At 41.3% G+C, this 24753-nt stretch overlaps 1 protein-coding gene across 3 annotated transcripts in view; it reads right to left on the reverse strand.

Annotated features, from left to right (window-relative positions):
* Positions 1-24753, reverse strand: part of FARP1 (FERM, ARH/RhoGEF and pleckstrin domain protein 1) — a 211754-nt gene that overhangs the window by 68263 nt on the left and 118738 nt on the right. For all 3 annotated transcript variants that reach the window (XM_075045943.1, XM_075045941.1, XM_075045942.1), the window contains exon 3: positions 3238-3342. In XM_075045943.1, coding sequence (XP_074902044.1) covers positions 3238-3342 — 105 coding nt within the window. The remainder of the gene's footprint in view (positions 1-3237; positions 3343-24753) is intronic.

The raw sequence follows: 24753 nt of genomic DNA on the forward strand, positions 1-24753 counted from the left end.
ATTCCTGCCCTTTCACACCCACTAACGTTTCTCAATGGAATTCTTTTTATGTTTCTCAGCCTATGAAAGGTTTGGGTTTTTCGTTGGGGTTTTTTTCATAAAGGCTAAAGAAACTTGGTTATCCAAGAATAGGAACACAGTGTTTATCACACATTAAACTGGTTCTGACACTTTTTGGCATTTCAGTAACTTAAAACTGTTTTGTTTCAGAAAGTTGGCATGTGCATAATCTGCAACAAAGGTCAGGGACTTTGCCAAGTTTAGTGGGAAAAAAAAATAATCTTGAATATGAAACAGCTAGTTTACAAGAATATGGGAGTAATGTATTTTACTTGACACCAAAAAAACCCCAAACCAAACCAAGCCCAACCCCAACCCAACAAAATTCTCTCTCCAGAGGGAGTTTATGATACAGCATGAGGGCACAAGTGTGTTGTTCCCTTCTCCGCTTTCCCAATCATCCTACAAACAAGTTATAACATCCTTGACCAGACTGCTGGATACTAGAAATGCGTGTATTGAACGTATGTAGGGAGAAAGGTGGAGCAAAATGAAGACCTTACCATTATCACTAAACCCAAGCAAACAAAACTTATGCATCAAGCAAATCCCACACTGTACCTAAACACAACCAATCTGAGACTGGTTTATAAACTGGAAATGAAAAATAATGTGAGGATTCAATTAAGATTCATGTTTTCAATTTTCTCTGGAACTACAAAGGCTAGATTATTTATTTTTTAAACAAAGTCTGGCATTCTGTGATAGTGACCAGATTGCAGCAGCTGGAGAATTGGGGCAGACATCAAGTGTGATGAAACTCTGTGAAACCCCAGCAGGAAGTACAGCCCTCAGACCCTCCACGTTCATCTCCCATGCAGATCTTGTCTGCTGCAAGCACGGCACACTTAAATGTATACAGCTGCCAGGCATCTTGACATACAACTGTCATTATGTCAGATATGAGGTCTGGAGCCTTGCATGTTGAAACAAACACAGCTGAACTGTCAATACATGACTTCATGTACATATGATTACATCCAAACAAATATGCTCAAAATATTTGTTTTTCCTTTTAAATTGCACTCTACATTGGAAAAGCAACTCATTCTCTTCAGATGATATGAATGTAAAATACACGTGTGGTTTATTTCTCAGACACACCATTAACTACAATTTATTTTATTTGCACAATGCTTGAGTTCTACATTATGGCCATTATGAAGCTCAGAAAGTTTTAAATCCCACAGGAACATGCACCTCAACTGCATCATATAAAATGGTTACTATAAAGTAAGTGTAAATATTACTCTCAAGAGTGCTGCTCCATATTGAAACAACAATTCATAATCAAATCTCCTTCTTCAGAGTTTCTGTGAGTTGATTTTAGGTGGTTGAAGGTGTTACTTCCCCTGAACCTCACCATTCTTGGGGCACAGCTGACTAGAGTAGGCAAGATTTGGGGATCTCCCCCTTTTTGAGAAGCAAAGATTGGAACAACCAGCAAGTACATGGACAGGTGCTCTCAGATACTTAGCTAGTATTTCCTTTTGCAAGAGTAGGTGCCAGGTAAATTACCATGCTCAAGGCATGGAGGCATCTTCCTTCAGGTCAAACTGGCAATAGCCTTAGGGGGTTTTCTCCACCACCTTCTTCATCAGAGTCCTGGCTCCCCCACTGCGATTGTCTGGACATATTTCCAGCCAGTCAGTTCCTGCCACTGTGAGGGCCTCAGGCACTGGCAGCACCTCAATCTCTCCTGTGTTCTGCCTCAAGCAAATAAACCATTTTGTTTTCACAAGACTGAAAACTGTTAGTTTACTTCAGGTCTCTGAGCAAAACACAGAGGGTCATCTATTTGAAACTTAATGACCTGTGAAGTAGAGAAGGTCAATCAAATGACCTTCTCTATTTTCTAGAAAACTGAAAAGGAACCATATATACACAAGACATTGGGATTTGTTTCAGCTTTACATACATATATACGTCAGGAACATCAGTATGTCATTATTAACATGGCTACGTCAACCCTCTGTTGTAATAGTACTGTACAGTTGCACTGTTTTGAAGAGTTGTGTTCAGCTCTCAAGTTACCTAAAGCATTAACCAAGCATATCTGGCAGAATATGAAACTTTCTAGTAAACCGTGTTTCATGTAAATCCAGGAGCAAACTGTGAAGCAGATCACTTTTAAAGACCTATGTCCGTTTTTAAAAATTTCCTGTTTAATTATAGTTAGCCTAAAGCATTATGACCACTAGTCTTCAGTTCTAATGTCTATGTAAACCTGCACTAAGGCATGACAACAGATTAATGCAGCAGCAGATAAATCCTCTTTTGGTAAGAAATATTGCTCCTTACAGAAATTTTATATAGATTGACAGAAAATGGATTATTTATTTTTTTTTCTAATTGCCCCAAGTCGTCTCCTTCAGGTCAGCCAGGCTACTAGTGCAGAATTCACTAAACAGGCAAGAAATCCAGTATACACCAGAATGTACTGGTCAAACAATCCAGATAACTAGCACACATGCCAGCAGGTCACACAGTAAGTCTCAAGTAAAACAAACTTCAGAAAGAAAGTCATTAGAGGCTGAGAAGTCATTAGCCTTTGGCTTTCTCTGCTATATGATACTGTTTCCACCCGAGAAGTATTAGTGCAATGCCTGAATGTTGCCAGCAGCCAGCAGCTGTTTCAGAGTCCGAAGTATCAGGACCAGGGCACCTGCATGTGCCACACAGCTCCCCAGACAGGACTTCCATCAATTTATTTGGGTTTTTTGGTTTTGTTTTCTTTTTTATTAACCTTGTTATATTTTACCTATCCATCTTCTTGCCCCACAATGTTTTTCATGGAACTGTGTCACAATCATTGCAACTTCTCTGTCTGCAGAGAAAGATTATTTCTGCACTCCACATTAAGCAGGACTGTAAAATCAGAGTTGAGACTCTGCAACAGTCAAGTCTTTGGCTTCTCTACTGCAACTTATAAAGATGAAATGCTTTTCCAAGTTGTGCCTGAATTGGCTGTTACTTTCAACACAGATGAAATCTGACAGGAGTAATCAGGTTTTAAAAACATTTCTTCAACTCCAGCAAGCAAGAACATTTTTTAAAAAAAGTCCTTTTTTCTTTTGGAGACTGAGGATTAAATATACCTCATAAGTAAGGAGCAGAGGGATAGAATACAGTGTGTATGTAGATGAAAACCAGCTGAAAATTAATCCTTTTACATACCATCATCTTTTTATGATCTGGAAATTCAAGGCCAAAATAGTCGCCTTCAACAAGGTTCAAGTGGTTGCAAACAGCATCATGCAAAACTTTCCCTGGAGCTCTTTGCTGTAAGAAGAAAACAAAGCCTAGGGTTACAAAGATGCTTTTAATTAGTGGCAGAAAAATTATTATGCTAAGAAATTGTCCAGCAAACACCACTGTCAAAACAGTTTACAAAATCAGTGGATATTCCAACCACACCCACAGGGCAGCTGACAATAATTACACTAGTTTTAAAGCTACAGAAAATATCCATCCATCCCTGGATGGCAGCTCAGAATCCATCTTTACTGTATTTTTATTTTTGAGGGAAAAATACCATGAAATAAAAGATGTAGAAGAGGGGGACTTGGGATACAGTTTTCTTATGTCTGTCAAGGCTAATTTCTACTGTGAGTGTCGCAAGTTAGCTTTTTCATCCCATGGCCCTTCAAGCCACGTCAGGTGGGGCTATGTACATCCGTGTACAACATACTGAAACCAAAACGTTCACCGACAGACCTGTCATACAAAACATAAGGGTCTGAGGGTTTGCTTGATGCCACTTGATACACAACAGGCTCAAGCCCAGGGTTCTGACTTCTTATGGGCTTAACCCGAGCCTCCTGCTGTGAGGCACTGAGGCTGGTCAAGGTCCATCTGTGCTACCCTAACTGGGTTGTTGAGTAATTTGGAGGAGTCAAGTGCAAGCATTTCCTTCCACACACTGAAAGTCTTCCCCCTATAAAGACCAGATGTTCTAGCCCATTATTAGCTCCCAGAGCCACCGCTTTGCTGATTGTAAGGATTCTTCTCCTCAGCACAGCAGTTAAATCCACACCTGCAGCAAATACTGTAAATTACAGCTCACCAGCAAGTCTCCAGCAAAAAACCCACTGTTTCTATATAAAAAGGCCAATCGCTGAAATCAAATATTTTTGTTCCTTGGACAAATGCACCTATTTTAACTCAAGAGGCTCTGAAACACAGATCTCCACTCACTTCAGAGCAAATAATAATCCATTAAACTGCACAAACTCCACCATTACAAGAGACCCATCACACCCCAGACAAGTGCCCTTACACTCAGCCCACAGATTGAGCCCTTTCCCTTTCTGCCCAGTATATAATTACTAGAGCAAGATAAAACAGCAGTAACCGAGCGAAGAAAAGAAAACCATTAGAGGCAGGCAGTCCGGCCGACCTGGCTCAAACCTGAGCCCGAGCCCAGGTCCTGGCATCTCCAGGCAGTGCCAGTACCAACAGGTTATTTGCGAGTGGGCAGCCGCTCAGTCCACCTCCTCCCAGCTGCGTCACTACACAGTTTGGTCTCTGTTTCACTGGGATACCAAAACATAAATCCCCAGGTTTTTTCCACCTAGGGTAATACCTGTTTTTCAGCCACAAGCTGAACTACAAAGCATCTTTCTTTCCAAAGGTGATTTATCTAACGTTGTCCAACATGAATCGTGAAAAGTAAATACCCAGCAGCAAGGCTTACACCAGAGGAATTAAAAGGACGATGTTTTTCTAGGGAAGGCACAGGATATACGTGCCACCACCGCGGCACTGCCACCCCGGTGATGCAGGACACGATGACCGAACCCTTCAATGCTGGCTGGTTTTGAAAGTCAGAAGGGAAAAGCCAAGCTCACCTCCCCAGGAACTTGCTGAGCAGGTTTTTGCCCAACATATTCCCCGTGCCTCTAACAGACACATGCCACCAGGAAGCAATGTTCACCTAGATTATTTTATTAACTGTTTGTTAATGTTAGCTGTAGCAAACATTAGCCTGATGAATACTGTCAGAAAACACATCAAGAACAATTGCAGATAGAAGTACTAATTTTTTTTAAGCATGTCATAACCAACCTTGCAGTAACTAAAGTAATTTACACCAAAATGCCAAATGAGAGGATACAGAGAAGGTGACGAAGACAGACGTCTATTTTTCTAGACAGAGCACTTTTGATCTGATATATTTGCACTTCAGACTTATTTTGGGTGGCATTACATTTGAATACACTCACTTCATGTTCTCCAGCTTCACTAAACCGAAAGCATCCCCGATGACCACTGCCCAGCCTGCACCGGCCATCGCACCTTGTGTGTCAGTTTTAACAAAAAGCTTCCCATATTTTCCGCTCTATCTGTCGCTGTATGTAGGCACATCCAAACGTACATCATCTCTTAATGAAAGAGCTTCCCAGTAAGTGCATTGCGTTGGAGGCAACAGAATAATATTAAAAGACAGTAGACTGAGCGTATTAACAGTATTAGTTTACTGCTCTGAAAATACACCTACAAATGGTTTGGAAACTTTAGGCAAATGTTCCTCCTCCCAGACTAGTCTCAGGCCTCCACAGTTTGTCTGGGGCCACTAGAGAGTGGAAGGACGTGTTTATCAGCCACCCTTGCAGCAAGAGGCAGAAGATATTTACTTTCATCCTCATGCACAACCAGAAAAATGGAAACATGCCTGTGCATTTGTATGTATACGTCTTACAAAAGTACCTGATGGACTCCTGTCTGACAAAGACCAAACTTCATCGTTCCTGCCAGGGAAAAAAAGGAGCGTGGAGATTTTTGACCAAGAGGAAAGACGGCAGAGAGCCCACCTGTGTTACCACACCGCCCAAGGTTAGCTGAGGAGAGCAAGCCTGTCTGATCTCAGACCATGAGTAAGAGCATCTGATTAAAACCTGCTGAGTGTTCTCATAAAGTTTTTTCTTACAGGCATTTAGACAACGGAACGGCAGTCTTGTGGCATTTATGTCACTTGGCGTTTTCTCTGGAGCGTGCCTTGGTAACATGAAATGCTTCTTACTCAAGTATTGGTAAATAAGATTATTATTCTAAACTCATCTTCACTTTGATCAGTCTACCTCAAAATAAAATCTGTCAGTTTATTCAAGGGAAACACTGTACGTATAAAATCTGCTGAGATTTAGAGCCTGATGACAGTCTGGTCTTGCAGGACCAGAAGAAGTACAACATCCACACAAGCAAGAACTCTCAGGTCTCAGAGACGTTGATTCAGTGCCGTTCCATGACATCCCTACTAAAAAATTTAAACGCAATAAATTAAAATCTCAGTCCGCTGGGTATGGAAGCAAACCAGCAGTCAGTCAGGGCAGAGCAAACACGAGCTGACAGAGGAAGCATTCAGGAACGAGTGCGCCGCACCGATGACATCATCTGCAGCCAACAGTCACGTCTGACTTGAACGTGGTTACAAGGCCTACGGGACAACACGAGTTTTCCACAGAACGTTGAAGGCGTTTTCCAACCGTCAAGCACGGCCCTGCTGCCATGCCTCAGACGCCAAGCGCTAGGCAAGCTTCATCGGCTCCCGTCCCACAGGCCTGCGGCTGCACCCACGTCCCACGAGCCAGAATTTGGCCGCTTTCCTTGCACCACACCAGCGCTGGTCGGATCCACGGGGGGCCATGAGCCCCCCCAAAATATCTACGCACGCACGTAAGGTCACAGGGCGGGGAAAGGCTGCGCTACAGGAGGGCCTTTCCCTGCTGCAGTCAGAAAGGACGGGCCCGTTACAGGGCCATCGCGGAAGCCGCGTACGCTGGAATGAGGGAAGGCCATCAGCGTGGCCCAACGTGGAGGACAGGGGGAAGGAGAGGCAGGAGACCGATCTCCTGCTCTCCCTGAGCATCATGGAATGAGAGCCCGCGCCAGGGAGGGAAAGAACGGAGCCAAAGGTGAGGACCAAAGGAGGAGGACGAGGCACGCGAGTGGGACGTTGACGTGGAAGCTGCCACAACGAAGGCTGGTGGTGAGACCGTACCTCCAGAACGTCTGCTAGCACAGACGCCACGCTGGAAGGCAGCGAGGGAGAGGAACCAGCAGGGTATGGTATCCTGGTGGAACACAACTGGGAGAAGGTCACGTGCAACACCCGGGAGCTGGGAAACAGCTGCAGTGGGCGGCAGTCCCCTGCTCCTGTTTCTGTCGACAGCCAGATTCTTGTATAATCCGTGAAGAAACACTGCAGCTCCAGAGGGCAATTCTTCCTACCCCAAAACAGCCATCTGAGCACATTGGCAACGAACTTTTCCTTAGCAATACAGTTGTACTCTTTTACACTTGATGACAAGGAGCCCAGGCACCTGTGTTACAGGGTTCATTTTAGATGAGGTGAATCCCAGCCATACTGGCAGCAGGGAATTACTATTATTCTCTTGAGGTGGTATTTAGTTACACCAAAATAACATTATAAATTTATTGCTGTGAAAAGAAGCTCACTGATTTCCAGCTACGCATCCTTACTGCTTAATGCATTTTGAACTGGCCTTTCATTTAGCTCTGTGAAATCACATTTTAAAAGTCACTTTACATTTTCAGGGAACGTCAGGCCACTAACTTCTAAATTATGAATAATGTGCATCACCACATTTAGCTGCAAGCTATGAAGGTACCCAGTCAAAGTAGCCTGCTTTACACATTATGCATTCAACATTTGCTGTCTGCTCATTATTTCAGTCCTACTCAATTCACTCTCCCTCTACCCGCACCGAAATCCAAAACAGGATGTTGCTTATCATCTTCCAATGGTGAATATTTTAATAGGTTCAACAATTCCTTCATGTTCTAGCAACTGCCAATCATTTAAAAAAATCTCCCTCTACGTACTTGTTTAGGCCATTCTTTGGCACAGACTGCAATACAGATTTTTTTTTAAAAAAAAGAAAAGCGCACAGCAGTATCCAGAAGATAACCAGGACTTTAAAAGAAGTGGGTTTAAACACATTCCCCCACCACCCAGTTAATTTAGCAATTATTTCACTAACCATCTACGCCCAAAAAGTGTCTGTTTAGGATCAAATAGTGATTTTACCATTTTTTATCTGTCCAGTCAACTAAACATAGTTTAAAATTTTATTTGTTCTTTCACGGGTAATCACCCAGAAAACCCCTTGTACTTCAGATCAGTCTGATTCCCAAATTATTTTTATACTCCAGTTTAACAACTGCATTAAGTTGATAGTGAAAACTTCATCCAGTATTTTCATTACTATTTCTGAAGTCATATAGAGTCGTAATCAATACCAAAAATAACAACCCCACATTCTTAACAGCATAAATTTTCTCAGTTATTCAAAGCTGTTAAAAATTAAAATTATATATGTATCTACAGCTGTGAAAGGAAAGAAAACCAACTAACAAGTGCTTATGATAAGCAAATAGTATAAAAATAACCTCAAAGATGAGATTGAGCAACAGGGTTCTTAAACAAATAACCCTGTCAGAAATTCATACTTCAAAGAAGGCTTGCAAACTACTCACAGGAGAACAATGCTGTCAGCATCCGAAGACAAATTTCATGTTTTAAAGAGTTCTCCTTTCTGGCATAAAATGAAATGCATAATTCATTTTAAGCAAAAGTCTATTGCTCGAAGGGTGGGATTAAAAGCAAGAAGCACTGGTCTGAGTGTTGCTGCTCTGGACCTAACACTGCCAAGACACTTGGCAATCCTCTGCCCTTTTTCTCCTCTCCTCCCTTTCAAAGTGTAGGTGTTAATCCTATAGGAAGGATTAGATGACTATAAAAATAGCTCTAGACTATAAAGATAGCTGTTAGACCTGGGCTTCCTAGTTTTTACTTTGCTGTTCAGCTTAGACTGGGTAGTTAGAAAGTGTTGGAAGAAGTATGATTGTCACCCCTACATACTAGATGACAGCAAAGAGGAGAAGTGACACCTTTAAACAGAGCAGCCACACACTCCCACCACTACTTTTAAGCATGCAGAACCCCACCCAGTACCTACAGCCACCAGGTATCCTACACCCTCCCTCCAAATGGGGTGGAGAGGCAAATTTTCATCATAACCTAAAGGGGCCTCATTCCTTTTAAGATATTTTCCATTTGAATGTAGTTGAAGGCTCCACTCCTGGCATGTATCCCACATGCTTTTGCACAGACTGCATGCATACCATCAAAGGCAGGATCAAGGCCAAATACAGTAACAGAATAAGTCTCTTATACTGCCTTAAAAACAAGTGATTGATCATCTGCTGTGTGTGTACAATAAGACTATTTAGTGTTCCTTTCTTTCAAGGTTTTAGTGGACTGCCTTTCCACTTTATACTCAGCACATAAGCTGTATTCCCTTTAATGCCAGTGCTTGCCTTCCATAGTCTCTGACGTACAGTTTTACCCTTCAGTTGATTTTGGTGGTGGTGGTAGCTTTTTAAAACAGTGTGATTGTACGATATGGTGCTTTTTACTTCAGGTGCGTTTTACTCCAAATACCTGCCCTTAAAAAAAATGTAGCAGCGAAGTTACACTTTTTCCCCCCCACCTGTCAGCTACAACAAACAAGATGAATTCAAAAATGACTATTTTAAGGTATGTGATTGCCAACCAAAAAAATCAACACAACAATCAATTGTAGAGGCAAAAATACAAAGAGAAGGATTTTAATAACCATCTCATTCACTTGCATTTCCAGCATGGTCTCCAAAAGAACTTGCAATTCTCTACATTTGAACATACAGTGGTTTGTTATTGTAACCATGCTGCTGGCTTTCTGATCACAACAAACTGGATTATGTCAACATACTTTGTAAAATAGGCAAAAGCAGAAGGATTGCTCTGACTAGACTTTAAACTCTCTTCCAATGCCCAGAATCAACTTTACTAGAAATAGCCAGTAAAATTCAGGTGAAAATTAAATACTTGTATGGAAAAGAAATAACTAAATAATCCTCTTTAATAGTTAAAGACTGCGGAAGGAAAAAGAAAAAGATTATCTAGGAAAGCTAATGTAAAGTTTTATGCTGAGGCTATTCTCCGTAGTGCTTGGTTAAACTTTTTCTTACAGCAGAGTCAGACTAATACAAAATTCAGCTACAGTAAATCCTCAGGTAACTGTACATCTCCATAATTACAGTAAAGCTACTGGAATTGGAGGCTCTGCTTGGTCTCTTCTCACTTGGCTCATAAAATCATAGCTTTATAACTTAATGGGCAAATACCACCCACACTGTATTATATATGCCATTCCAATGTGCAAGTGAGGAAATAAAAAGGGAGAAGAGATGGGCTGGGCACCTTCAGAACTGAGCCTTTCATACTGCTGACCAACCCGTCATCTTCAGGTGTAACAACCCAATCATTTGATTTCTTTACAGTTCTTGCAAATGCAAACTGATATTAATACTGATTTTATTTCCCACCTTTACATTAGTCTAATTTCTAGTTGACAAGGAGTTTGTTACTGCAGAGCCAGCAGCAACCACCACAAAGCTAGTGAAGCCCTTTGTAAAGAAGAAGAAAGGGGAAGAAAGAGGCAGATTCTTGTAGCCCAGAGAATTTCCTCCTTGGGTAGCTGTAGGGACAAAATCCCACAGGAGAGTTTACTTCACACATCCATCCCACTGTCATCAATGCCAAAGGAAATCTGGAATGGCTCGTCAGCTAAACACCATTGTAGGGGTCGGCGTTCGGAAGATCTCGCGTTGTCACGGAAAGTTAGAGGGTTAGTCGCAGCCTTGTGATGTACCTGTAACCCCACCTCCCCTTGTTAGTATAAAAGGAATTAACTGCGCAATAAAAGCCGGAAGTTGGCGCTCACACTGTGTGTGTTATCTGTCTCTTTCCCTGGTCCGGGCTGACCAGTGATCTAAGCGTGGCACCTTGATATGTAGCGAATGCTACACACCATGAACCCTATAGACCAAAAACCATCAAGCCTTTGATCACTGTAGTCTAAGTACACATCTGTTTATCACAAAATGTTATTCACAGTGAAAAGCATTAACAAAACACTTCATGATTAGTTTCCCAGTTCACTGGTTCCTTTAGCTGTATTTACAGCATTTTAACTAGCTGACATCTAACTCTCAGTTCGAAAGTACAATGGACCCTGTCTTAACCTTTCTGTACTGATTTAAAAACCCTACATTTGACACGCATGCACCTAAAAATCATTTTATCAACTTAAATAGGATGCTCTGATCGCCTCTGCTAATGAATTCAGCTGAAAAACTTCATTGTTGTCTGCCTAACAATCCTCTGAGAAATTGTCCGGATGGGGACAATGCATGCCTTCACATGAAATGTGAATGCTGATCTCAGTAACTCCCCAAAAACCCTAACCCCCAAAACCATCAAACTGCAGCAACAGGTCTCTGCACAAGCTAATTAGTCCGCCTGAAAAAAAAAACAACAAACAAACCTTGTTTCTTGTAGTACAACCATCACTCCTAACTTCCTTCAGATAGGTATAAAATATTTGTGGGAAATCAGTAGTGGCAGAGCGAGTCTTTTAAGCAACTGTTTAAGGCTGCAAAATTTCACACACCAACCACTCAGTTCTTGGTGACTTTCAGCAGGAGACTCTTCCCAGAGCCACTGTTACTAAAACAAAATTACTGTCTTTGAACATCATTTCAAATGCACAGTGTGGACAAGAAAAATGAGGCATTAAAAGAACAATGAGAAAACTTACTAAAAATATGTCCTCTTACTCCCTAAATTAGCTCCTGCAAATGCCGAGTCATCTCTGCCTAATTTTACTTGCAAAACTAAGAAGTGGTTTGTGGCTGTTCTTTATCCCATTAGCAAGGCAAACATCCACTGCTGGAAGAGACTGCTTTCCTTTCTGAAGCATATCATCGGCACAACATCCCAGCTTCAGAGCCTTGACACTGAATGGTGATGACTTGCAAGAACCAGAGCCAGCCCGTCATGAATTTCAGATCTTGGAGTGAATTGCAGGGCAGATGCATTAAACAGTGCTTTCCTCACAACCTGAAACAAACTACTTGGCAAATCAGCACTTAAGAAAAATGGAAGGCAACAACACTTCTGTGCTACATGGCTTTTCTAAAACCAGGTGCATGCTAAAAAAGCTTTCCTGAAAAGCTATGTCTCACTGAGAGGTGCGAGAAGGGTGGGAATCACCCCAAAGCCATCACAACTATGACACCAAACCCCTTAATGGAGACCCAGGGATGCCAGCAGGCATCTCTCTGACAAAGATTACCTCTGAATTATCTATGTTTAATTGACAGCCAGGGGAGTGTAACTGGGCAGATGTCCCCACCTGGCATAAGCTGCACCTCCATCACAAGCCTCTGCCCACAGAGATGTGCCTGATGGCTAAAGGCACAGAATCCTGCCGCACAGGGATGCCCACAGTACAAGCCCAGCGTGTGCACTGTGGGCACCAGGTTTGGAAAACACACCACAAGATTTGTTTTCAGAAACTAGGTGGGAGTTTGATGTGAAGCTGATAGAACCTCATTTTTCAGAATGTTTTCTTTATGGAAAGCTGTTTTACTGAAGCTCAACTCTGGAAGCAAGTATGTACCTGTCAAATAAATGTTGATATTACTTTCCCTCCCTGTGAGCAAAAAACTGAATGAGTTTAACCCCCGGCCTCGGCCCTATTTAGCAGCACACTGTGCTCCTTGTTTCTTGGGAAGAGCTACAACTGAGGCTCAGAACACTCATTAAAAATACCTCAGATTGAATTTCATACCCCACAACTTTTGAAAAGGAATATAATGGCACCATTCAGTGCCTTCAGTGTAATTCAGCAGCGTAGCAGCCAGCGTGTAATTGGGGATGGAAAGCCCAGTCTCTGTGACACCCGCTATTCCTTGCCTCCCACTTTACCACTCCTCTCTGTTTCAAGGCAAAAATAATCTAACCGCCTTCTCAGGTTTTCTTTTCTTAACATCAAGTAGTGCTTGAGAAGAAAATAAAATCATTCTATTATTCAGACCACTTTCTTCTCTGGTCTGTTTTCTTTGCCTGCTCATTTTTCCTCATTTTGTTTAGCCATAAGCAAACACTTTACTAGAATGAAGGAGTAGGCAATTCTAAAGTCATCAAATGTGAAAACAGAATCCTTATATGCAGACTGGAAACATGAAAATATGGAGTGTTATGAGTATACGGGAGTTACTAACTATAAAACCAGACTGAGATGCAAAATTGTTATTTACTATTTTTATTTGGATATTTTAGTTTAGCCATGTTTCCAGTAAAATCCTTTGGAGGAAAGAAATCATTTAAATGCAAGAACTCTGAGACCTTGGCGGGGGGGGGGGGGGGGGGGGGGGGGGGGGGGGGGCGCGGGCAGGAAGAGAGAGATATTCAGGCAAAATATTAAATCCTAAATCTAAAACAAAATCAAATGTAACAGGAAAAAGCTTCCGATAATCCCTGTTCAGCTCTGCATCAGTCTCAACATGACTATTAATCTGAGCAAGAGCTGGCACCATCCAGGATGGTATGTATTTTACTTTTTACTTTACTAGGGAAAGGAAAGCACATTTTAACAATAGGATACAGAACTTTTCATGACTGGATTGCTAACTTGAAAGGGCACCCTTAGATGAAACCTTCAGGCTGTGGCTGCTGCTAACCTATAATGTACTCACGTTACACCCTAACTCTTGCCTTCAGCCAGGCCACTGCTCCAGCTGGATCTAGGGCTCCTACAGCCGCGATGCGACGCAGGGCAAGGAAGGCAACCCTGCATGAAATTTGAAGAATTAAGAGTTTCTATAGGATCCGCTTTGTACCAGGCTGTCTTGCAAAACCAATGCAGACTGGCTAAGGAAAAGCTTGGCTGCAGCATCCTACAGTTACTCCAGATTGGACGTGGAGTAATCCTGTATTTTATGTGTAAAACCAAAACAGAGATGGTCTCAAATTCATTCCTAATGAGTAAAATTCATACCCACAAAATGTTTTCATGGAAATGAAACCTCCAAGTACAAAACCTAAGTCTCAAAAGCTATCTCATCTTTATCTGAAAGGCAGAAATTTTGTGTTGGTTTTTTGCCAGTCAAGTTCCCAATAGGCAAGCGTTTCTTGTCTGGTCATGCAAGATGTGTCACCAACCTGACAGACTCAAACAGCTTGGTAGCCTTTGTATCATGGATGTATAGAAAATGTATTCAACATTTCTCCAAGCAGCCTCAAAAGACCTTGACTGAATACACTGGGAGCCTGAACTGTGTTTTAAACATGCAAAGAAAGACACAGGAGAAAAAGCGAGAACTGTCTATACACTTATGGGATTTGCAAGGGAAGGTACAAGCTCTGTGTTTTGTGCATCACTGTGAAGTGCTACCTTTGGTGGGACATAAACCAGAGTGGAAAGATGAATAAGGGGAATCGGTGTAGTGGGTGTTAGAATAATGGCTGCTTCTACCAACAGATTTCAGAGGCACCTCATAATGATGTAGTCAAGTCACATTGTCAAGGAAAGATAAAAAATAACCACCTCCCTTTTTAATACAGCTACACTTTTTTTTCAGAAAGATGCTCAGGAGCTTTTCTGCCCATTCTTTGCAGCCTGCCTGCAACGTGCAGTGTCTCCTAACATAGCAGACACCTCGAAAAATCCACCCATGAGTCATCCCAGGTCTCTGAAGGATGAAACTGCCTGTGGATTGTAGAAGTCTGACGAATGGTTATGTTGGCAAACAACAGGTAACCGTAGCAATCGTCAAGAAGCCCACAGGAGTGGTGCTGGTGAGCACTACAGAAACAGCGACTTAGCCTCCAGTCACCTCAAAATCCAAAGCTGCTGGGACTGACCCATATGTTGAATTTAGCATTAAACAGCAAAGCAGCGCACACAGAGTAGAGATCTGCTTACACATTTGTGGCAGATCAGGGAAAGAAGGGATTTGTGCTTATATCTGCGGGGCAGGGGGAGTTAGAGGGGGAAGGAGGACTTCTAAGCTGCACGTAATGTTGTCTGTTAACAGCACACGGTCTGAGCTGGGCAAAAACCTTCTCGTCCATCTTCAGAGTGCTTCCTCCTGACTACAGAAAAGGTTTTACTCTTACCTATGTTGAACTTGGGACATTCAACTTTCACTTGATTTCCCACCCCTTCCGCATGTATGTGTGCATATATACTTGTGCGTACCTTACAGAATTGCCTGTGCCTGCAGTTAACGTGCAATACTTAAGAGGAAAATAGCTTACACCCTTCCGCTTCATTGCTCATTTAACCATACCAAATGTTCAAGCTAAGGAGATTCCTAAAAGATCTGCTTTCTGTCACTCAGATAGAGGCCTCAAATATCAAAGGAAAGCAACACCATGTTATTATCACAAGTACATTAACACAGTCTCTGAAACACAACTTTTATGGCTTCTATTGTGTTTTAACGTGCAATACTGTTTTCTTTCATGCTCTGTTTAAAAACATGTGTTGTACAGAGTTAGTTATTGTGATTTGGGTTTTGGACAGAATTGTTAAAGTAAATCTTTAGGCGCAGCAGATTTACAAAGGCAAATGAGCCACTCAACTGTTTTTTCTTAAGGACCGAGCACAGCAGTGCTGTATTAGATACCACTTTGATATAGATGAGCTTTATCAGCAACAACAGGCTTTGTGGGAAACAAGCGTTCTCTGTTCAGGATACGTCAAAGAGAACCCTTTGGGGATGTGCTATCAAAAGTCAAACATCAGGCTGACACAATGCGACTTTTCTGACCACATTTTCAGTCTTAGGTTGAATTCCTCCAGAAAGAGAGTTTTAATTCATTTAACTTTGAGGATAATGTGTGTAACTGGAAAAGGATTTGATTTTATCTAATATGTGTTGCTTAGTGCTGTAAACCAAGTCCTTATGTGCTTAAAGATGGCATGCATCTCATTCTAAATCTACATTTACAAATACTCTTTATTTAATGTTAATATCCAGGTAATTTCCAGATTCCTGGGCTATGAAAGAGCAATGCTTTTATTTACAACATAACAACATAATTGGATGCTACAAGTGATTATTACCGATATGCCATTTGAGTATATCAATAAAGATTGCATGGAATTATTATCTGTCAGACTTTGAGCAACCTGTCAGAAACAAACTTCTCCATCTTCTGCTTTTTATTTTAAGAGTAAAACTAAATTAATCCCACCTAACTCTAAGCACCCCACTGAGGTGCCTAAGGCAGAAGACTAATCTTCCCAGATTCCTGTCTGATAAACAGAGTGGAAATAAGTGCTTTCAGACTACCTGTTAGTCAAACTAAAATCCAAATCATCTGGGAGGTGGCCCCTCTTCCTCCACATTTTTATAAACTAGAGTAACTACAGCTAGCATAAATGTCTTACTGAAAGACAGTTTTACATATTTACAATATTTAAGTTTAAAAAGAAAAAAAACAAAAAACCTAAGGAACCTTTACAAAATAAAGAGGTTCATGCTTATTTAAAACAGAATTTTGGGTCCTACAAGAAGACATTTCAGAAAATGACCAAAACAAGAGTGTTCTCAATCCTTCCTTAGATGGGCTTCGAAACTCCCCAACAGAAAGCAAAGGGAGATAAAACTAAGCAAAGCCCCATGCAAAGAGAGCGCACCACTTGCTGAAGGTGCCTCCAGATGGATACTGAGCCAGGGGAAGGATGGCTGCACCTGTAACAGCCAGAATTCAACACCATCAGCTGTTGCTTACCTGAGAGCAACCATCCTTTCCTGGCCAGGCACATAAGCAGAAAAGGCAACGGGCTTCTATGAAGCAGCAAGGGCCCACCTACCCAGCGCTGCACTGATGAGATCAGATTTGCCAAAGCACTGAAAAGGGTGACATCATTTTTTTGTAGGAACAGTTTTAACAGGATATAGCAACCTTATGATAAACCCCAGGTATCTACAGCCACTCCTGTTAAATGTTAATCGTTTAAAAGACCATGAATATCTGGAGACAAAACACCAGCAGAATGTTGCTTACAATTTACTACTGACCATCTATTATATTAATAGGCTCATCAGAAAGTTGCTCCAGATTATTATCTTCCAAATTGAAAAATACTTTTGTACCTATTATGAGACTTAATAAATATCCTTCATCTTTGCCTATTTATAAAATGTTTAGGTTATCCATGTTCTCACCAGCCCATAAGTGAAATTCTGGGCCCACATAATACTTTAGTTATCTCCACCAAAACACTGTCTTGCTACCAGCTTCAGAAACTACCTTTCTTCATCGTAATTTACTTAGAGAAGTCGGACTACCCTGTCAGAATAAATCTCCATAGGGAAAGAACTTCTGCATACAGAAGACCACAATGGCATTGAACCATGACTACTGCTTGCATACTTCTTGTACTGGCCTTTCACTCATTTTTAATCACAATGTCTCCTAATGCTTGACAAAGAACACTGTATGACTAAAACAGGGAGAGCTGTAACCCTGATTTGGCATTAAGGAGCCAATATCATCAGCTCTTGCTTTCTTAGAATGTAAATATTTCTCAAATTGTTGGTACCAAACAACTTGAGATATGTTGTCTACTCTCAAACGTCGACCAAGGTCTTGGCCAGAACAGCATAGGCTTTGCAGGATGAGAAAGGTAAGTGGAGCCATGTGTCACCGGCATCCTGCTGCCTTTTTAATTCTTACCAGCTCATCAACACTCCTCAGCAGGTTCATACAAGCTGAGCAAAGGCAGTGACCTCCGAGTCCCAGTGGGAGACTCCTGCAGAGCACACACTGGGGCAGCTGAGGAGGTTGGCCATCATGCCCCAGGTAGGCCTAAGACCTGGTGATCAGACAGGGTGCTGCAGTTCTGCTTCTGGCCATCCAGAGATCACACCAAGAAAAGAGTCTTCATGTTTGTCATAAAATAACAGGTCTAAAACCATGCTGAGGAAGTGCAAAGACTAGCAAATACAGAGGCCTGTCATCATTGGAACTTGCATCTCATCACCTTTGCTGGTACCAAAAATCTAAAAAAGTAATCAATATGTATTATGGGTGCTTACAGCATAGACAATTTCCTCCAAGAACAACATGAGGTTTACTCAGTGACAGTATGATATGGAGATTAGACCAATGATGGGTTTAGTGTGTGGCTCTCACCTGTGGGACCATCGTACCCAGACACGATCTGTGCCTCGGAGAGGACTAGTACTTGCTGTTAAGAAGGCAGCAAATGCCAGCAGCCAGTATCTCCTGTTGCTCCCATATGCTGGCACATGCCTACAGCCACAAGCTGCCCCTACTTTCTCTCTGTAGCCTACAGGGAAAGGGAAATGGGCTGAAAACAAGGATGTAATCCAAAACAAGAATTCAATCCCCTCCCAGATAATTCCTTCCATCCAACGTATCACAATTGTAAGCAGATTGTGAACAATTACAGCCAGGAAAAGGTGACTTACGATCATCACTGTCAGAAACCATTCATTAGAGGGCACACACATTTCCTCCTCAAGTATAAAGTAACATAATTTCCCAGCACTGAAACAGGGTGTTTTCCACCTCTAGTTACATGCTAACCAGAAGACATGTTTTCATGTTATTTACTAGGACAGATATTTTCCCCCATGACCCTCAGAGCCTTGCTTGGGTTGAGATTCATCCCTTTTTAACTGCAATTAAGCATCCAGTTGCCCTAGACTTCTTCATGGCCAAAAGAAAGAAAGGGTACTTCCAGAGAAACATTCAGGCCAGCCAAAATTGAATATATGAACTTGGCCTTCATCTCATTGCTACTTTGCTTCTCCCTCTGGTTTACGTGATCTTTAACATGGTGGTATCCTTATTTCTTATTATCATTAACATTCATGAGGTATTTTGTCTACTCTGCTGTTAGAAAACAGATAAGTGTTTACACAAAAGATATTACGCATATTAGCTGACATCATCAGCATATTTTAAACAGTCTCCCAAAACTGAATTCAAATGACCAAACTACTAAAGACAAACATTTCCCAATAAAAAATGTAATTCATAGCCATTAAGCAGCTCTCACCACCAGCTATTTCAGGATATCCTGACATTAAATCAAATATTTAAGGAAGGGCTTATGTTTCTTTTTGAGTGATGCTGAATATATCTGGATATGTGCCCTTGCTGGAGATTTAGAATTAGGGTTAGCATTACACTGAGTAATTTTAAAAGCCTGAAAAATCACAAGATCCGTTGAGGTCATTTCTCTGACATCACATGTGGATCCAATACTGAACATAAAAATTCCACAGACCGTATGTTTGCCTTGTGCAAAAAGCCATCCATCCTGAAAGCAGCAGAGACATGAACTTGCCCCATCAACTGCACTTCAACAAAAGCATGACCGACTCTCTTCCGCTTGCAATAATTATGATCAAGAGAGGACACTTAAAATCCGTTTCAATCCTCATAACTGCTGGCAACAGTGTCCCCAGATGTTCCTAAATACACTTTTAACTAAGGCAATGAGTGCATTAAAAGCAACAGGTTTCTGTCAGGGCTGAACTGCGGGGTGAGCGGTGGGCTTGTGCAGAGCGCTCCCGCAGCTGCACCGGTGGCCGCGACGGAATTCAACTCACCCAACTTCAGCTGCCTAAAAGTTATGTGTTTAGTCTAAGCTCATCGTCCGGGTTGTCTCTCTGCAGTTGGACAAGAGAGAAGTATCATGAGAGAAAATTCATCCCATTTGGGCACAGATGCATCACGCGCCCGGGGTGAATTGCCCACTGGTGGGCACCTCTCATTCCACCGACAACTGGGGGAGCCTTTCCTACTCCCTGTGACTCTGATGTTCAAACAACCAGAAATGGGCAATATCAATCTTACTGTAAAACTTTAGAACAGGTAAGATTGTATGGTCTGGCACACTTTTTGCTTGCAGTTTTTCCACATGCCTGAGGTATGATACACATGGCATTTTCTTTTGGGGGATGAGGAGCAAATAGAAGAAAGAGGCATTCTTATAAAGTTGTGTATTTGTTCTAAGCAAGATAATGGCCTCAAAAGGGCTTTAGAAGACAACAGCAGACAAAGCAGAAATAAAGAGAGTAGCATTGAGAATGTGTTACAAGAAGGACAGGTCCCCAAAGCTGAGCTACAGTGCAGGCTCTGAGTAACAGCAAAATCCTCCGCCCAACGCCTACAAACCAGAACTAGAAGCAAAAACGTTAAGTCCCACATTTTCTCACAGTAAAAATAACCGATTCCATTCAATATCATGTTGAGGCCTATACTGAAAAGGAGCTCCAGTAAACTTGCTACCTAAACACAAACCCTGAGCAGTTTTCTATAGAGTATTCTAGAGCATTGATGAAAGGAAACTCAAGACTCAACAACACAATATCCAGTAGCACAATTACAATCAAAAGAAGGACTTCCACCTTCTTTTAGACTTCAAGTGATGGCTTTAAGGAGATTCAGAGTCCAACAGTAGCCTACTGAGTAAGGATCGAATTTTGACTTAACAGATCCATCCCATGAGGTGCTGAGTGACCCCCCAGAGACGTGGCACTGCTCTTGAGGAGCTGAGCAGCTTGCAAGGCCAGCCGGCTGGAACGGCTCACGGCATTTCCCAGAGCACACGTCGCCCCACAGGCAAAATTTTGCTAGTAGAAAAGTGCTCAGCAACAGTCTTCAAGAACAATGAAGAAACTCAAATAGGGAAAATGTAAATAAAGCCCTTTATGTGTAGGCTGCTGCTTAAGGTCTTAAAATAGATGCCAAATAATGGAACGACATGTCTGTCTAATAGCCATACTTTCCTAGTTACGAAGGAATTATCAATTAAAAGAAACAGTTAAGTAACTGATATACTGAGCCTGCAATTCCAGTATCTCCACACTGATAGATCAATAAGTGATTTGGAAAAAATATAGCTTCTAAAAACCATTAGATAGCTATATATTTATATAGTTATATTGAAAATACATGTATGCATGGTTTTTTCCTTCACCACTTAGAGTAACAGACTGAAAAAATACCCATGGCACATACAATGCACGCAGTTATACAAGGGGCGATTTATAGCCCTGTTTTAATGACTGTATTTGCCAAAGGCAAAAATCTGCTTACTGTTATTTCTAGCAGTACTATACTTTACTAAACAGCCAGTCTTGTGTAAAAAAAAAAACCCAAAACAAACAAAACCCAGTATTAAACATACACTAACCTTTTATGTTGCTGCTAAGTCGTTTGTGAAATCTGGTTTGTGCAGTCACTATTAGCCAAGTATTACGCTATGCGGGGACAGGAAGGATATCTAAAGTATTCACAATAGGCTTGAAATGCTACACTGCAAATCGCAGCTCCAAGCATCACAGAAGTCTATACACCATAAACAGATAAATAAATAAAATCAAGCAAACAAAACAAGGCTTTACTTTCTTTGTTGGGAATGTCTGAAGCTGCCCAAAGTTGACAGCAAAAATAGCCTAAATATTCAGATCCCTACAGCAGTATGTCTTTGACAAAACTGCACCTCTAACCTATAAATATTCGTAGAAGTAACACTCTAATAATGTAATAACATGTTTGCATGCGAGGATACCAAGAACCATGCTTTGGAAAGAAAAATATCAATCCCTAAGTTTTCAACAGGTGTCATAAACTAGAGACTTGATCCTGCAGTTAGAGCAATCAATGTAATACTCTGCATACATGATATACTGCTATTTCCAATGGCTTTTACATGGAAACAATGGACACTATTCATATAGAATCACAAGCCACTGCTGCAACACCAAGTATTACATTTTCAAACTGCCAATCACCTATATACATAAACTGATAGAAAATGTCAACCAAAATTTTGCGCTCAAACTCACCTTTCAATACTTACTATTCTGCTTTACTTTTCTGAGGAGTTTCACTTCTCATATTAAAAAAAAAACAACACACAGAACTACAGACATTGGTCTCTTACAACCATGCACCTTGAACCAGAAACTCTCAGTGTCTTCACAGTGTCTCCTAACTCAATAGCAACACTATGTTTGAATTACTTTGCGAGTACTGTTTTCACCAGTGGGTTTCTCACACTCAGCAACACGCTCTTCTCTCTTTTTTTAAAAAAAAAAAACTTTGCAATGATTGTGCTGGTCGCAACATGGCTGGTTTTTAAACGCGTAGTTTCTGGTCACAAAGGCAAGAGATCACTTTGTCCATAACTGGAAGGCTCATCTAACAGGAGGTGGCACACGCTTGTGCTCACCAGTCCAGCTGGGGAAAGCCTCCTCTGGTGGCATCAACCATGCTAGGGACACCAGCCTTCACATCGAAAGTCTGCCCAGAAATTACTTACTGCTACTCTAAAACTGGTTTGTGTAGGACAAGAACAAGCACAGGGGAGGCAGGAGGGCTAGGTCCCTAAAATCCACCAGGACTTGGCAGCAGCCTTCTCTTTTGAAATTCCCTCTAAGCTCTCACAAGGCCAAAACCATATTGGAAAGGGCCAAACCCACATTTGGAAATGGTTGTTCTACTTCATTTCCGATGTGTGTACATGTATGTATTACCTGTAATCAGCGTCATTACAGAAAGGCACATGCTATCACAGACAAGCACATTTCAAAATCATACAGAAATAAAGAGGTAGCTTCTCCCACTCCATAAATTCACATCCAGTAGAATAAAAATTAATCTCTGATTATGTCAGGACTGAAACAATAAAGATTACATTTCCTCAGCCTTGGAAGCATATCTTCTTGCTTTCTTGACATTTGTTTATATGGCTAAAACAAACAAACAACAGAACACCCAACTTTTTAGCCAAGTACCATAACAAAGAGAAAGACCAGCTAAAGCAACAGCTGCTCCAAGTTGAATCCGAGTTTACCTAGTATTTTCACCTCAAAAGTCCGAATGCCTGCAACAACAAAAATAAAGCCACTTACATTCCCTGAGAGGTGAGCAGAAGTCCAAGCAGGAGCTCTGATGAGGCACATGAGCTAATTACAGCAGTCAGTTTCTGAGCTTCCTTCATTTTTTTCATCTCACAAAAAGGCAAAGCCTAAGAGGAGACCCTGCCACAGGAGAGGCAATAAGCTTCCTAACTAATCCCTGGTGCAGGGATTTATGTAGGCAATAATTTTTTTCAGGTGCTGCTGGGTTGTAAATGGATGTCACCTTGCCATCCTTTCCCACTGGGGCTGGCAAGCCTCAACAACAGAAACACCTGAAACTCCTTTCCCTACAAGGTCTAGTGACTTATACGTACCACAGCAGCATGAAAGTAATGGTATTCCTTCACTGAAGGTGGAGGGGAGAGGAGAAAGCATAAGTGTATTTCAGAGAATAGCCGTGCTGAACAAGAGCAGAGCACTGAACACCAAACTCTATTTGGGGTGGGAGGCAAAGAGAACAAAATAAAACCAAGCATGCACATTATATTTTAATATTCCTTAGTTTGCCACTTTATCTTCAAGGTAGTAAGTCTTTTATCAAAGAGATTTATACCTAAAAAAAAAAATTAAAAAATTCCTTATGCTTTTTTGAACAAAATTTCCAGACTGCTATTACCATCCTCCACGGGCAATTAAAAAATAGAAGCAATCCCCCCCAAAGTAAAACAAATTCTTAGAGAAGTAATTCAAAATATGGTAGCCAGTGAGACCAAGATATCCCAAATGAATATGTTTTTGACAAAGGCAGCAGTACTCTTCCACAAATGCAGGTGAAATCCAGCATGTCTGATCACATGCTACTGTTCCTACATATAGTGATAATAATCCAGAAAAACAAACACTGCCATACACACAGACACACTATTATTATAGTTCAAGTTTTTTTGTAAAAACCCAGCAAATCAATTCCAGAAAATCTGGTACTGTGAGCTGTCATGCAATTAACCCAGTCAGAATACACCAGACTGGTGGTCATGGAATAGCATTCATTTATATATTTAAACGATTAATTATCTGCGCAAGAGATGACTCCCTAAGACCTTGCAGTTACCATTTAGGAAAGTGGTAACACAAGCAGCAACTGGCCATCTGGACCTGATGATCTTAAGGGTCTTTTCCAAGGTAAATGATTCTATGCTATGTTCTTTTTTCATTTTGCCATTTCAAACTTGTGTCTTGAAAGTCTTTCCCTGCGGACATCTTATCTGCCAACCACTACCAATCATGATCCTTTAGGAACCAGATTATCAAAAGATTGTTTACTAACAGAGAACAAATAGCTATGGGAAAGGTATCTCACTTTCAGGCATCTCACTTTTCACCTTCCTTGACCAAAACAGAATTTGAGACACACAGGTGAAAAGTCTGAGATGGATGTAGAAGCTTCCACAGAACTAATCTATTGGGAACCTAATTGCAAAGGATCCGACACAATGTCCCGTACGTCCACAGACATTGCTCTAAGTGCATCAAACAAGCCCGGAACACTGACAAATTTCAAATGAAATCTTTTAGCCAATTGAGGTGCAGGTCTTCAGCTCAATCAGCATTCAAATCACCACTGAAAGCCCCAGAATGTCAGCCTAATTTTCTTATTTTTAGTATTCAAGTTTGAAAAGCGTGTTCTCAAAGTGAAACTGCAATGTGGGGTAATATAATCTGCAATGATTAGCTGGGACAGTCTCCAGAGAACGCCCATTCTGCCTGAATGTTTACATCATTTCCACTATAACTTTTCATACATCACCAGTTAAACTAGTTACATGGTAGGTTAGACTACACCACCTGGGAGGTAAGCAGCATACCTTCCCCACTTTATTCTCATACTGCTATTAAATCACTTTACATATTAACTTCTACTTA

The sequence above is a fragment of the Buteo buteo genome, chromosome 14 (assembly GCF_964188355.1).
Source record: "Buteo buteo chromosome 14, bButBut1.hap1.1, whole genome shotgun sequence".
Classification (NCBI taxonomy): Eukaryota; Metazoa; Chordata; class Aves; order Accipitriformes; family Accipitridae; genus Buteo; species Buteo buteo.